The sequence below is a fragment of the Sinocyclocheilus grahami genome, unplaced genomic scaffold, assembly GCF_001515645.1.
Source record: "Sinocyclocheilus grahami isolate Dianchi unplaced genomic scaffold, SAMN03320097.WGS_v1.1 scaffold1615.1, whole genome shotgun sequence".
Lineage (NCBI taxonomy): Eukaryota > Metazoa > Chordata > Actinopteri > Cypriniformes > Cyprinidae > Sinocyclocheilus > Sinocyclocheilus grahami.
Genome location: NW_015506794.1, coordinates 54971 through 71374, shown reverse-complemented (window position 1 = coordinate 71374; position 16404 = coordinate 54971). Strand labels below are relative to the sequence as shown.

The window sequence follows — 16404 nt, the reverse complement described above, 5'->3', positions numbered from 1 at the left end:
ATTAAATATATTACAAATAGATTAAAATCCAACTTCAGCATATCTTGAAATACGCTTAATATACTTAAAGTTGTTTCAAAATAATACATTTAATATGCACTTAGTATAGTATAATTTAAATATAGTAAATGTCTGAAAAAGCACAATTTAAATATATTACAATATATTCTTTGATCAATTAATTGTATAAAAAAGTTTCCATTTCATTCCATTAAACAAGTTTTCTCAGCACTGTAAGGCTGGACATTGTTTCATAATGAACGCTGATAAAAAGACCCAGTAAGTACCTACTAATGGAGTGTGAAGGCGTGTGTGTGTCTTTATCTATTGTCTTACTGATAGGGTCAAAGATTTTTGCTTTATAGTTTTCATGATACATCTGAGTACATGCATAAACAGTCAGCAAAATTCCAGAGAAATGAAAACATGGCATGCTCTTGTACACAACGCAAGTGAGTTTTTTTTTCTCATCATCTGTTTTTCCACATGATCATATCTCACTTTGTATGCCTGTATTCATACTGCACAAATGAAATATTGGTGTGACAATATATTCTTTGATCAATTAATTGTATTAAAAAGTTTCCATTTCATTCCATTAAACAAGTTTTCTCAGCACTGTAAGGCTGGACATTGTTTCATAATGAACGCTGATAAAAAGACCCAGTAAGTACCTACTAATGGAGTGTGAAGGCGTGTGTGTGTCTTTATCTATTGTCTTACTGATAGGGATCAAAGATTTTTGCTTTATAGTTTTCATGATACATCTGAGTACATGCATAAACAGTCAGCAAAATTCCAGAGAAATGAAAACATGGCATGCTCTTGTACACTCAGTAACCTCCTGCGCACACAATTATCCACAGAGCAATTTATGTATGTTTCCTGTGTTTTGGTAAATGTTATCACCCAGCAACATATTTTTTAAAAAGTTGGATAGATATAGTACATCCAACTTTATTCGCATGCATACATTACACACACCATGCAATATATACTATATAGCAGTTCTCAGCTGCATCATTGTTTATATGATCACAAAATGTAAACTGTATTATCACACAGTTCTATTTATAAAGTTTGATATATATCCAACATTATATGCATATATATAGAATGCTTATTTAAAGAGATACTTCTAATAGCAAAATCTCAGCTGCATGATTCTTCATATCATTGCAAAATGTAACTACTGTATATTATGGTGCACAGGGAATAAAGGAGCGTAGGAGCCAAGGAGCAGGTCGTCTGTGGAGCTTGGAAACAGGTAGGAATATGGTAAGTAAGCATAGCTAATTGTGAGACCAGACAGGGCAAGGATATAGGGAGCTTGATTGGTGGTGACAGGTGAGGAGGATCCACTGATAGATCTCAGGTGTGGGTGATTGACAAGGGAGTGCAGGTGAGTGGCAAAAGGGATGCTGGGAAATGCAGTGCAGAGGCGGCTCAACTGGTGACTGTGGGGGGTGGGGATGGAGGGCCAGGTCCATGCAACGGAGATCCAGGGGAGGAAGGCAGAGCAAGCAGACCAGGAATCCAGTCAGGGCGGAGCAGATGAAGCCGAAGCCCACCAGGGTGAAGCGGAGTAGGCCGAAGCCCACTAGGGTGGAGCAAATGGAGCCGAGGTCCACCAGGGAGGAGCAGGCTTAACTGGAACAGAGGGCACAGACAGATTACCAATGGCCACTAAAAATGCGACTGGGTAGGCAGCGTGTTCACAGACGACCTCCCTAGTCCTGGCTGGACATTCCTTACAGAAAGTGGGATTTTGGCTGAGCTCTGGGATGAGAGCGGACATAGTTTTGTGTTCCGAGGCTGAAGACAGCACTGAACTGTGCTCAGTTATTACAGCTAAACCCGGATGGTGTTCAAGCATGGATTTTGGGATAGCATTCCTAGGAATGGATTCCGGGACTGGGCTAGTACCAGATGTAGAAACTGGACAGCGCTCCTGGTTTAACTCGGTGACGAATGCTGGATCCAGGCTGCGCTCTGGTAGAGGAGTCGGGAAAACTAGAGTGCGCTCTGGAGGAGCGTGACGATGAGAGACGGCATTGGTGGAGGGTTAAATGCAATGCTGTCAGTTAAACTTAGCCCTTACAGTAATGCACATACAGTAATTGTTGTTTAGCGTGACAAAAATTACGCTATATTGATGTGCGCATGCCAGTAGCTGCAGCTGTATCCCATCCAGCCTTAACCCCTCATCAGCACATGAGTGAAATCACTTACTCGTTACCACTGTAATAAGGCCAAGACAGTCACCTAGTGGAGTTAACATGCATCTGCACCATAAGTGCATCACAATACACCACCTTCACTACATTTATGAATAGGTATATGTACACTCTAAAAAATGCTGGGTTGTTTCAACCCAATGTTGGGTCAAATATGGACTAACCCAACTGTTGGGTTAAATTTTGGTTACATTTTTAAATTAACTTTTTAACCCAACAGTTGGGTTAGTCCACATTTGACCCAACATTGGGTTGAAACAACTCAGCATTTTTTAGAGTGTACTCTTGAAATCAATAGAATTACTAATTACATTTTGTATGGTATCTAACTTTTTCTGCAACAGTTTTTTTTCTTCTTCATTTTTTTTATTTTTTTTTCAGTTCAGCAGCAATATTTCCATCTACATTATATTAAAAGTATATCTCGTCCGTTTTGCCCTTACTCACCGAAACTTGTCAACAAGGCTTCTTGATGCAAATGCAAGTGCATAAAGTTGTGAACCGCTGGTGTTTTATTTACAAGATGAGGACATACATGACTGCAGCCAGTGATGAGGCCAAAACCAGCATGTCTAGCGCAAGAAGCCTTTGACTTAATAACTTAACATTATTTTATTTATCTATCATATTGAAGATAACTTTTTGAAGGCTAGGCCTACTGGTTTACTTATGTCCTTTTTGAGCACTTGTGCCTCATTGAGACTTGAGTGTCTGTGGACGTTTAAGAGGCAGTTGTGTTGACATTAATTTATTGGAATTTTGAGGTGTTCGGTTTTATTTTGTTTATAGAAAATAAACGTGATTGTTCTCCTCACAAATCAACTGTTACTTGTTTTTACAAGTAACAGTTGTTACTAGCATTTTTCTTAGATGTTGAGGACTAATCAGAATCAAAATGAATGAGCTGAAATACAATTGAAATGTACTTGAAGTACATTAAAACAATGCTTCAAATATACTCTAACTGTAGTTCATGAAGTATTAAAAGGACATTTTAAATGTATTTTAAGAAATACACTTAAATTGCACTAAATATACTTAAAGTGGTTCCAATTTAACAATTTCAATATATTAAATATATTACAAATAGATTAAAATCCAACTTCAGCATATCTTGAAATACGCTTAATATACTTAAAGTTGTTTCAAAATAATACATTTAATATGCACTTAGTATAGTATACTTTAAATATAGTAAATGTCTGAAAAAGCACAATTTAAATATATTTTATTGAAGATAACTTTTTGAAGGCTAGGCCTACTGGTTTACTTATGTCCTTTTTGAGCACTTGTGCCTCATTGAGACTTGAGTGTCTGTGGACGTTTAAGAGGCAGTTGTGTTGACATTAATTTATTGGAATTTTGAGGTGTTCGGTTTTATTTTGTTTATAGAAAATAAACGTGATTGTTCTCCTCACAAATCAACTGTTACTTGTTTTTACAAGTAACAGTTGTTACTAGCATTTTTCTTAGATGTTGAGGACTAATCAGAATCAAAATGAGAATCAGAAAGAGCTTTATTGCCAAGTGTGTTCACACACACAAGGAATTTGTCTTGGTGTTATGAGCTTCTGGTACAGAAAATACAAACAAAGTGCAGACATACACCGCCGTTCAAAAGTTTGGGATCAGTAAGATTTTTTATGTTTTTTTAATGTCTCTTATGCTCATTAAGGCTGTATTTATTTAATCAAAAATACAGAAAAAGCTGCAACATTGTGAGATATTATTTAAATTTCTAATATTGGTTTTCTGTTTTAATATACTTTAAAATGTAATTTATTTCTGTGATCAAAGCTGAATTTTATCCAGTCTTCAGTGTCACATGATCTTCAGAAATCATTCTAATATGCTGATTTATTATCAGTGCTGCAAACAGTTGTGCTGCTTCATGTTTTTTGGAAACTGTGATACTTTTTTCTGGATTCTTTGATGAATAAAAAGTTTAAAAGAACAGCATTTATTTAAAATTAAAATCTTTTCTAACAATATGAGTCTTTACTATCACTTTGTATCCATTTAACACATCCTTGCTGAATAAAAAAAGAAAGAAAAAAATGTACTGACTCCAAACTTTTGAACGGTAGTTTATATTGTAACACAAGATTTCCATTTTGAATAAATGCTGTTTATTTTATTTTATATTCATCAAAGAATCCTGAAAAAAGTATCACAGGTTCCAAAAAACATGAAGCAGCACAACAGTTTCCAGCACATGATGCTGAAAATTCAGCTTTGAAATCACAGGAATAAATTATATTTTAAGTATATTAAAATAGAAAATGTTATTTTAAATTGCAATAATATTTCACAAAATAACCAGGGGTTTTTGGCATGATTGGACAAATTATATAGGCTAGTAGCTATATTTTCCTCAACAAAACAGGCTATTATTAAATTGTATACATGAAATTAACAAGGCACATACAGTGTACAGAATGCAATTGGACTTTTTCATCTTCAGAACACGGACACTGCCAACAGGCTAATTATGTCATGTGTCACCACATTTTTATTTGCGTTAAAGCCCCATTTCTCCACAAAAAGTGTTTCCAAACTATTTTTTGAGATATTTGAAGTATCAATATAGAATTTATGAGCTAAATTTAAATGGAAAAAGACTGTGTCTACACTGGAGATTTTTTTCTTTTATTGATAAATGCCATTTCCATTAGCATTTTTTTTCTTTCTGCAAAAAAAATAAATAAAAATCCATTGGATGGAAACCTGGCTACTAAGAAAAATGGAAGTTGCTGCAGTAGAAGCCACTGTATATAATAATTTTCATATATAATAAATAATTTGAGCCTCAGATTGTGCAATAACTATTTAATTATTTAAATATTTAATATTTGTAAATATGTTTTAATATTCTAAAAAAACTTACTCCTTTTAGACTTGAACTCTGTTCATTTACTAACTGCTTGTTTTCTTAAAAAAACTAACACTAGCTTCTCTAATCTTTTTGTTTTCTAGCTATTCGTTTTCTTTTTATTTATTATACGATTAACAAAAGCAAAAAAGGCCTCTAACACTAACTTGCTCTATTCTTTTTCTATTCCATCTGTTTTATTTTTATTTATTATACGATTAACAAAAGCAAAAAAGGCCTCTAACACTAACTTGCTCTATTCTTTTTCTATTCCATCTGTTTTATTTTTATTTATTATACGATTAACAAAAGCAAAAAAGGCCTCTAACACTAACTTGCTCTATTCTTTTTCTATTCCATCTGTTTTATTTTTATTTATTATACGATTAACAAAAGCAAAAAAGGCCTCTAACACTAACTTGCTCTATTCTTTTTCTATTCCATCTGTTTTATTTTTATTTATTATATAATAAAAAAAAACCTTGTTACATGTACTGCGTTAGGCTAACTGAGACTTGTTATAGCACTTGCGTATCATTGCTCTTTTGTTGATTTTGATTGCTTCTATTGTCCTCACTTGTAAGTCGCTTTGGATAAAAGCATCTGTTAAATGACTGAATGTAAATGTAATGTAAATGTACACTACCTTTCAAAAGTTTGGGATCAGTAAGACTTGTAATGTTTTTAAAGAAGTCTCTTCTGCTCATCAAGGCTGCATTTATTTGATCAAAAATACATAAAAAACTGTAATCTTAAATCTGCAATAAACGCTGTCATGTTATCTTGCATTCAGATGCCTAGTGTTTGTGAATGCGACTCTTCCATCCACCATTTTTGTATGCGCTATCCCAAAATGCACATAAAAATAGGTGGATGCAAACATAAACCAGCTCTTCTGTTTTCTCAACAGGTTCAGATGGTTGAATCTGCTGCTGCTGTTTTGCTTGATCAATTATAGAGGTCAGTATAATATTAGTTTATGAACTGTAACAATGTTTATTCTTCAGTTCCAGGTAGTATTCTAGTCCAGGAGTTATTCTAGTCGATTGTTTCTCTGTTGTGTCACTCAGCCTTTGAGAGACTTTGGTTGACAGTCAGTGACTGATGGTGGAAAATTCCTCAGCATATTACATTATCATATACCACACTGATTTCATTCAGTTCATTCGTTTGTTAGCTTTCAAAGGTCAATAAGCAACACTGTCTTAATGACTGAACAAGCTAACTCTGAAGAAAGCGAGATGATCGTTTAATTATAAATTATTATATGGCGAAGGCCATCTTGAATCAACAACCTTAATTTTTCCTGGCATTTCTGATGTTAAATACTGGAGAAACGCCACCATCTTCAGTTCACAATTACTGAATCCACTTGGATGTGTGAGCAAGTGACTAAAATATTTCATGATGACCTTCATTACTGAGAATAGACAAAAATGTGTATTGTTCAGTTTGTATTAAATGAATAGTGTCCGTTTTTTGCAGAAACCACCATAGGAAATATCCTTATACACGTGACAGGAGAAAAAGGAGAAGATGCCACCCTGCCATGTGATATTCAAGCCAGAGAGATTTTTCATTTTATTTTAACCAGTCTGTCACAAAGAGTCCTTGCTTGTCAGGACGAAGAGTGTAAGAGTGAAAATGGCCGAATATTTAAAAAAGGAGCCTGTGACATAATCATCAAGGATCTGAGACTGAGTGATGCTGGGAAATACATTTTGAGAGTCCATTACAATAATACTGCAGAGCTACAAATCAGAGAGTACCATCTTCAAATTCAAGGTAAAGTCAAAACTGTTCAAACCATCAGCTTTCCTTTTGTGTTGGTGGTGGTGACTTCCTGTAACCATCAGAGACACTGAATGACACCACCTATTCAGATTAATCATCTCCAATATGTTTTTTTCCAAGGCCTCGTATTGGAATATTAAAATATAATACCATTGAGATTGCTTTTGGTCCCCTTAACCCTGTATATGTGTTTATGGCCTTGTCTGATTGACACCATCATAACAATGATTAAAGATAAATGTCCTTCTGTTTCTCTTCAGATGAAATTTCTGTGAAAACAGGCGAGCAGATGAAGTTGGATGTTTTGTTGTCCCGTGCTGATAAAGTAGAGACAAACTCCAGTGGAGAGTGGACAGAGGTGTGGAAGAGAGGTCATGGGGTCTGGAGTGATCGACTGACTGACACTGATGGGAACTTGACCATTAAAAATTTTACATCCAATGATACAGGAACATACAGAGTTCTGGACTCTGAAGGAGAAGTCTTGATCACAGTGACTGTCACAGGTGAGAGAAGATCAGTGGATGCTAGGAATATTATTTATAAAGTGCACAGCTGAGGTTTACTCATCATGATTTGAACAGCAATGCTAAATAGTAAGACTAGCCTTTCAATACCCTCTACAGAATCTAGTACAGAATCTGACTCAAAGAGGACAGATGATGACAAACCTAATGCCCCTGAACAACATAGTAAGTAGAACAGGAGTCATTGATAATGTTACAAAATATTTAAGCAGTGAGTTTACAAAAAGAAAAAAAAAATGTTCTCTTTTCACCTTCCAGCTGTAAAGATTGTGATTGGTGTACTGACTGTGTTTGGGGGATCAGTGGATGCTAGGAATATTATTTATAAAGTGCACAGCTGAGGTTTACACATCATGATTTGAACAGCAATGCTAAATAGTAAGACTAGCCTTTCAATACCCTCTACAGAATCTAGTACAGAATCTGACTCAAAGAGGACAGATGATGACAAACCTAATGCCCCTGAACAACATAGTAAGTAGAACAGGAGTCATTGATAATGTTACAAAATATTTAAGCAGTGAGTTTACAAAAAGAAAAAAAAATGTTCTCTTTTCACCTTCCAGCTGTAAAGATTGTGATTGGTGTACTGACTGTGTTTGGGGTTCTGGTGGTTCTGGCTCTTATAATTGTTGTCATCAAGAAAAGCCAACCTGTGAATGGAGGTTTCTTGCCAGTCCGCTGGATAAGAGGGACACATGAGGACTCATAATGTTCTCTCCTGAGGTAAAGTGCATCTAGTGATGACACTGGTTACTTGAAATTCACCTTCAGAGCCAACAGATCTGCACAGGATTCTGTCAACATACCGAATGTCTGCAATGTGTGCAATAGTTGATGTCAATGTGAAACTGACATTATCAACATTATTTAAATGCCACTTCAGATGCAGCTTCTGTGCCAAAGATGGATTTTGGTGATTTCTTTTGATGTGTAACAGCCTGATTGTGTCCTATTCTAACGGAATTTATGGATTAAATGAAGGAATTTGTCATAAAAGATAATGCATTTATTTAATAAGGTTGGACAAAATGCCCCTGGAAATTAATTTAAGGGAGAAAATGTCACCTTTAATGCAGAGAAGAATATGAAAAGCTTTTTTGTGAGTGAGACAGGCCTAAACCAATCAAGACAAACCAGCACAAAAACTCTCAGCAAAATATCATCTAATTACTAACAACCAAAATTCCAGAAATATTTGAGATATCATATGTGTATTGTGAACAACTTGAAAATATTTAGCATTTATGCTTAGTAAAAATGTGTTTACATGTGTCAAGATGAGGAAGAGTTCATCAAAACATTTTATAATGTTTTGACAATAATATTTTGTTGGTTTTTAATTTATTTTTATATGGAATATAATTTTACAGATTCTTTTTTACTGTTTTTTGTATTGTTTAACTTGGTGTAAATATTCATACTCAAGAACAACCTAATTTTTAGGTATAAAAAAAACTTTAGCCACCTTAAACATTATGCAGAGCTATATTTTGTGCTCAAAAGCCAAGAGAAGCACAATTTTTGATGGACTTTACACTTCTATTGTGTAGTGATTTTTTTCATTTCCTCACTGTGATTATGAAGTATTTGATGTAATATGTCCTAATGTGAGCAGCCATGTCTTGGGAGTTCAGCAATTGTAGTTTTTTAAATATTCTGCTTTGAAATAATATTGCAAATCAAGCACTATGGCATCTGTGAAATGTTTATTATTTTAAGGCTGAGTGAATAATGTGAAACAGCTCTCCATCCCTTAAAAAATATATGTGAATTATATGAATGTGAATGAAACATGCCTTCATCATTTCAGTATGCTAAAGCCTACAGTATCTGATGGTATCAAACACATTTCATCATGCTTGAGTATTGGGATAGTTTTAGGTTTATGGTTTTTTTGTTTTCATTCAGTTATTTTCCACTCATGCTTATTATAATATTGCTTTGCTCAGGGTATAAGAGGGAAAACGAATGGTTGATATGGTGATTTAGTAGAGTATATTGTTCCATTCTACTGTCTGTGTGTTTAAATGTGAAAACTTAATAAATAACTTTGCCTGCTTTAAAGGTTTTGAGCACCTTTCCTTTTATCACTGATGTTATACAATTTTTCAGAATTGCAGCGTAAGCTTTCTGTTTTACATTACATTAGAAAAAAACAACAACAACAAAAAACCACTTCCTCCTTCAGTTTTCTGAAAGCCCATCCACAGTAATGCAATTATGACATGAAAACCAGAGAAATAATTTGTATATTTTTGTTAAAAAAAGTATTGTATTATGTAATATGGTCAAAATTATTAATCAAAAGTATCTCCCATAAAAAGAGCTTAACTTGTATAAAACCTGTAATATATATGATCATGCACACACATAGCAAAGTTCTGCTCAAAAAGTGTCTTTGCAAGCTATAGGCACATTCAGTACAAACTGCATTGAGAAATCACGAGAATTTAAAGGGGTCATGAACTGCATTTTTCAAATTATTTAATAAGGTTCTCTGAGGTTCACTTATAATGCTATAGTGTGATTTTACATTTTTAAAAAATCGTAATTTAGAAGTAATAGGCTATTTTCTATCCTGTCTTTGAGCCTCTCTGCAGAATGGTCTGTTTTTATAGACGGGGTGCATTCAAGACTCACAAGTGAACGCCCACTGCTATGGTTGGCTAAGAGTTTTGCATATTTAAATAGCAGATGGACGCTGCTGTGACGTACTCTGAAAACTATGATGGTGTTTTAGTGCCACGCAAAAATCAACAACTAAAATGACAAGATTAAAGTCAAAATATTTAGAGAATAAAGTCAGAATTACGAGAATAAAGTTAAAACTGTTACGGGGCTGACGAGACATGAGACGTGCGGATCCAAATGCAAGGCTTTATTCATAGACATGGTAGAGACAGGCAAGGGTCAGATAATGGCAACAGGTATGTAGAAGGCAAGACACAAGAATATATCCTAGGGCTAGCGTGGGTCTACGATCGGTGAACAGAATTAACAGGGCGAGACTAGAGGGGTAAATCCAAGTACAACACAAAGGTCCAGGCAGGGGCAAACAGTATCTGAATAGGGCAAGACGAGAGGCCGAATCCGAGGTGCACAGGCAAAGATCAGGATACAAGAAAACAGACAAGGCAAGACTAAGGTAAGGCTATGAAAACTAACGGGCTCCGTAGAGCAGCTATCGCTAGGTGAGTGATTATATGCTAAACAATACTCGGCAGCTTGACGGGATAAGAGTGAGTGTTATATAGGGAAGGTGTGATTGATGACAGCTGTGTGCAATCAGTGCTGTGTGCAATCAACTGTGTGTGTGTAATCAGTGCAATGGATGATGGGAACTGTAGTCCGGGTGAAGTGCAACAGTGGTGTGGTGCAAGAGTCCATAATAGTGGAAGGGTGACCTCTGGTGGTGAGCAGACAGAAGTTTATGGACCGGATTCGTGACAAAAACATTTTGAGAGTAAAGTCAACATTACGAGAATTAAGTTGAAATATTTTTTTTTAAAAGTCAAAATTATGAGAATAAAGTCTAAATGTTTCAAGAATAAGTCTCTGGGAGGCAAGACTGCAACCTTTAGCCAAGAAAATGGAGGAGAGGTTTCACTATACTGAATAAATGACTTTTTTGAGGAGCTTATAATTTAATGAATCGACAGCCTATCGGCTAATCTTCAACGTGCTTTAAACTAAACAATAGTTTTGGATTGAACTATTTTCAGAGTTTACACAGAAAAAATGCTGTTTTATAAGAGAAGTCACAGACTTTTTGCGACAGGTGAGATTCAGTTTATGGCACTTCTCATTCATTCCTATGGGATCCGTAAATAGTGATTGAGTGTCGCACAACTCTGACTGAAATTCAATGATGTTAAAGGGATAGTTCATCCAAAAATGAAAATGATTTTCTCACCCTCAAGGCATCCTAGGCTTTCTTCTTTCAAACGAATACAGTTGAAGTTATACAGTGGTGTGAAAAAGTGTTGGCCCCCTTCCTGATTTCTTATTTTTTTTAATGTTTGTCACACTTAAAAGATTCAGATCATCAAACAAATTTTAATATTACACAAAGATAATGCAAGTAAATACAAAATGCAGTTTTTAAATGATGATTTATTTTATTAAGGGAAAAAAGCTGTCCAAACCTGCCTGGCCCTACGTGAAAAAGTAATTGCCCCCTAAATCTAATAACTGGTTGTGCCACGCTTTGCAGCAACAACTGCAATCAAGTGTTTGCGATAACTGGCAATGAGTCTTTCACATCGCTGTGGAGGAATTTTGGCCCACTCTTCTTTGCAGAATTGTTTTAATTCAGCCACATTGGAGGGTTTTCGAGCATGAATGGACTGTTTAAGCATCTCAATCGGATTTAAGTCCGGACTTTGACTTGGCCACTCCAAAACCTTAATTTAGTTTTCTTGAGCTATTCAGAGGTGGACTTGCTGGTGTGTTTGGGATCATTGTCCAGCTGCATAACCCAAGTGCGCTTGAGCTTGAGGTCACAAACTAATGGCCGGACATTCTCCTTCAGGATTTTCTGATAGAGTGTTTAACAGGTCTGGCAGTAATCAGGCCTGGGTGTAGCTAGTGAAATTGAACTCAGCTTTCTAAAATAATGTGGTTAATTGCAGTTAATTGCAGATTTAGGGGGCAATTAATTTTTCACGTAGGGCCAGGTAGGTTTGGACAGCTTTTTTCCCTTAATAAATGAAATCATCATTTAAAAACTGCATTTTGTATTTACTTGCATTATCTTTGTGTAATATTAAAATGTGTTTGATGATCTGAATCTTTTAAGTGTGACAAATATGCAAAAAAATAAGAAATCTGGAAGGGGGCCAACACTTTTTCACACCACTGTATAAACAATTGTCCTGGCTCTTCCAAACTTTATAATGCCGGGTGTTTTTGTTCAACAGTCCAAAAAAAAGTCCAATAAAGCGCATCCATCCATAATAAAAAGTGCCTCAGATGGCTTTGGGGGTAAATAAAGGCCTCCTGTAGCGAATCGATGCATTTTTGTAAAAAAAAAATAAAAATTCATATTTAAAATGTTATATACACTTTTCTCTAACTTCCGTTAACTGGTGTGCTCGCAAGCCATTCCAGGTGGATGACGTAGGACGTATGCGTAGTGCACTTTTTCCTTTTTTGGAATTTTCAGTGTGAACACACTACTCGCACTATTTATACTACAAAATGGCATAGAATAATGCATAAGTATGCCAATTGGGACACACTTAGTGCACACTCAATGCGCACAACTGCCCATACCACCTTGACATAATTTTTGCGGTGCGCACCTTTGCATTTGTACGGACGTGGTGAGTATAAACCTGCTGTCTGATATTTTGGGAAGTTCGCTCACCCCAACCACACTTTTTCAACCAGCTGTGCCACATCCTCTCTGTAGTGTTTCATCTTTAGTGCTGATGAGGCTTAGCACAACAGGGTCAATTGTGTACAAATTTAATGATGTGGTTGGAGTTGAACTTGGTAGAACCTATGCTCAGTGCAGGGCTGGACTGGGGCTAAAATTTGGGCACAACTTCACCCGTGAATGTTTTGCTGGGGTTATAGCCTTAAAATGGAGTAAAGAAATTCATAAACTATTAATGATGAATATTATTGAATGTACTGCAAAAACAGTCCGCGTCTGAACAGGAACAAGGAACACAATTCCTACTAAAGGATTTGTTCATTGTTCCTGTTCAGACGCTGACATGATGACAGCAAACACAATCAGAGCCAGAGCCAGAGCCCCCAGAACCTCAATCCCAATCCAAACACAAATAGCCAGAAGGGGGAAGATGGGGAGACAACACAAATGCAATAAACTGTACAGGGGCCCAGATCACCTAACAACAGCAATGGTTACTTGTAATTTGTTTTTTGCAGAGTATCCTGTCAACATAAAATTCCTATGAATCAGTGGATTAAAGCAGTCTGTTGAATGAATGACTTAATGAGGCAGCAAAAAGTGGTTTATGTCCATCTACTGGTCCTTTTAGTTTCATATTTAATGTAGCATTTGAATTTTTTAAAAATCATTTCAGATTTTTGTATTCAAAATGTCTTTTCAAATATATCACATAACCTATGAGAACACATAGAACCACTTTATATTAAATTTGCACTGACCCTACCCTGCCTTGAATTAGTTCTCGTCAATATGTATGCTTCGTATTAAATTGTTTAAATGTGTGTCAACACGAGAAGGAGCACGTTCAAAGCCGAGTCTGTGTTCCTGGCAAAATATTTTTCCCATTTTAACATTTTTAGAGATTGTATTTCTTGCTGCTGTTGCCTTTTGTATTAGAATAATAATAATAATAATGCACAAAATGTATTTGAAAAAAATGGGTTGCTTTTTCACTTTCATAGCTGCTTTTGATACCGTAGTATTTTAAATTTATTTTTATAATATATTTTGATATGGAATTTGATGATGTTATTCCTTATATTTTTTAAAAATTGTATTTACCTTACACTCTAGAAGCAGCAAATGTTTGGTGGACTTTATTGTTCACTAAAAACTGTACCAAACGGTGTTTCGGATCAAATATATCTAAATCCCTTCTTATTACCTCACTGTGACTGTGAAGGTTTTGATTAACATCTATGTTTGGGGCTGCAGTGAATGAATATTGCAAATCAAGCTCCATAACATCTGTGAGATGTTGATTATTGTAGTACTGAGTGAATATGAGTGAAACTCTATACAACAGTAAAAAGTGCATATGAATTAAATACGAGACAGTCTGCAAGAGTTTTCACTATTGGGAAAATGTAAGGTTTACTGTTTTTTACTGTATTCCACTCATGTTTAACATTGATTTGTTCACAGAATGTGAGGGAAAATTTACATTATCTATACAGTATGTTGTTCCATTCTACACTCTAAAAAATGCTGGGTTAAATATAAGCCAGCGGTCAAAACAACCCAATAGCTGGGTTTGTCCCTTTTCAAACCACCACTGGGTTATATTTAAGCCAACATTTTTTAGAGTGTACTGTCTGTATATTTATACATACCTTAATAAATGACTTTATTTATTTTAAAGTTGTGAACCATTCCTTTCCTCACTGAAAGTGTTGAAAGACAAAGCAACTGTGACTTGTTCTAAATTGCAGCGTAAGCTTCCTGTCTCAAATTACCTAAAAAAAACATGACTTCCTCCTTCAAAAAAAACAACAGAAAACCTATGCACCATTCTGCAAGTTTAACCATGACACTTTAACGTTACATGTATTAACATCAGACTGATATGACAGAACTGCAGTCCATGTAAAGTTATATACACTCTCATAAACATGATATATTTTTGTTATAATTTAGACATAATTAACAATTTTTGCAAAATGCTTTTTTCCAATATGGTCAAAATTATTAATATTTATCTATGCCCTTGCAAATCTACACACATTTAGTCAAGTGTCTATGCAAGCTAATAGTACACTCAGTGAAATCATGAAGATTACAGCACACAAAACAAAAAGCTTGACACAACAAAAATCTTATCTGATACTGAGACAATTTTGTCTGGAAAGGAAATGAAACGTTTTGTGGTTTAGAGTCTCTGCATTGTGCTGGAACCTTTAGTTTGATTAACACCTTTATGAACAACAGGCACAATGGAGAAAATAATTTTCTTCTGTGTATTTTCTTGTTGGATTATGCCAAGCTCATCGAGTGGTAAATATATTCTATTTCAAACCATTTTAAATTAGCAAATCAACCTCAAATATACCAGCTATTAACATAGTTTGGTTACACTTTATTTCGATAGTCCACTTAAGACATTCTATTAACTATAAGTAACTTTGTAACTACATGTTAACTACATGTCAACTAATTCTCATTAATTTGCAACTACACGTCTTCTAACTCTCAGAGTAGACTGTTAGGGTAGGTTTAGGGCTAGTAGAAATTTGACAAAGAAAGTGTTAGAAGATATTAAGCAGACAGTCTACTAATACTCTACTAACTGCTAGTTGACATGTAGTTGCAAAGTTACTTACTGTTAATAGAATGTCTAAAGTGGACTATCGAAATAAAGTGTTACCCATAGTTTAAAATTATCTGTTTTCATCTTTATAAATGTCTCTCCAGATGCGTCAGTGCGAGGATCTTCTGATCTGTTAAGAGTTCAGATGGGAGAAAGCATCAGTCTGAACTGCAGCATGAGAAGCCGATATGAAGTCGCCTGGTATCACCTCAGATCTGAAGAACTGGATCTACTGATTTCTGCAGATAAAGACAGAACAGGAAGAACTCTCCTGATCAACTACAATTCAAACAGCCCTCGACTGAAAATGACTGCAGATAGTTGGGTCACCAGAGCCACGCTGGTTATTTCTGGAGTAACAGAGTCAGATTCTGGTCTTTATTTCTGTGGAACAAAGTCTGACGCTCCAGAGATGTTCTTCAACAAACCCATCAGACTAGAGATCGAGGGTAACAGATTTCAGTTTTTATATCACATCTTCACATTTTTGTCCTGGGGGGGGGCAGTCAAGACCTTACAGAGCGATCTTTTCTGATTTAATCTATAAAAGTAGTTTTGTTGGCATAAATGAATATATTTAGGTTTATTCAATGATGCCGGATAATATGTTTTTCTTTTGAACAAAACCAGTTTTCTCCCTCATATTTATACTGAAAGAATATTTCATATTCCTTTCATATTGGATATCAGATTAAATTTTCAGGCCACGAACAAACACCTACCAACCTACATTTCTTGATCTGAAAAGAAAAAAATTCCTAAAGGACCTGAAATGCCAGAAGCTCATCTTAACCCAATCTTATACAACTAACAACTAAAAACAGTTCTGTGTGTAAATTTGTCATATATTTACAGGTCTTATTGTAGTACAAGAGACAAAAGAAGAAGCTGACAACACAGGTAACATGTTGATTGTAATGTTGTATATTCCATTGTTAATGTTTTAACTTCTGCGTTCTGTA

At 35.2% G+C, this 16404-nt stretch overlaps 1 protein-coding gene across 1 annotated transcript in view; it reads left to right on the top strand.

The window, feature by feature from the left end:
- The window catches only part of LOC107571579 (uncharacterized), a 56098-nt gene extending 47956 nt beyond the window's left edge, over positions 1 to 8142 (top strand). Inside the window, exons 5-8 of the mRNA XM_016257913.1 lie at positions 7530 to 7595; positions 7689 to 7766; positions 7839 to 7904; positions 7997 to 8142. Coding sequence (XP_016113399.1) covers positions 7530 to 7595; positions 7689 to 7766; positions 7839 to 7904; positions 7997 to 8142 — 356 coding nt within the window. The remainder of the gene's footprint in view (positions 1 to 7529; positions 7596 to 7688; positions 7767 to 7838; positions 7905 to 7996) is intronic.
- Positions 8143 to 16404: the final 8262 nt, after the last annotated feature.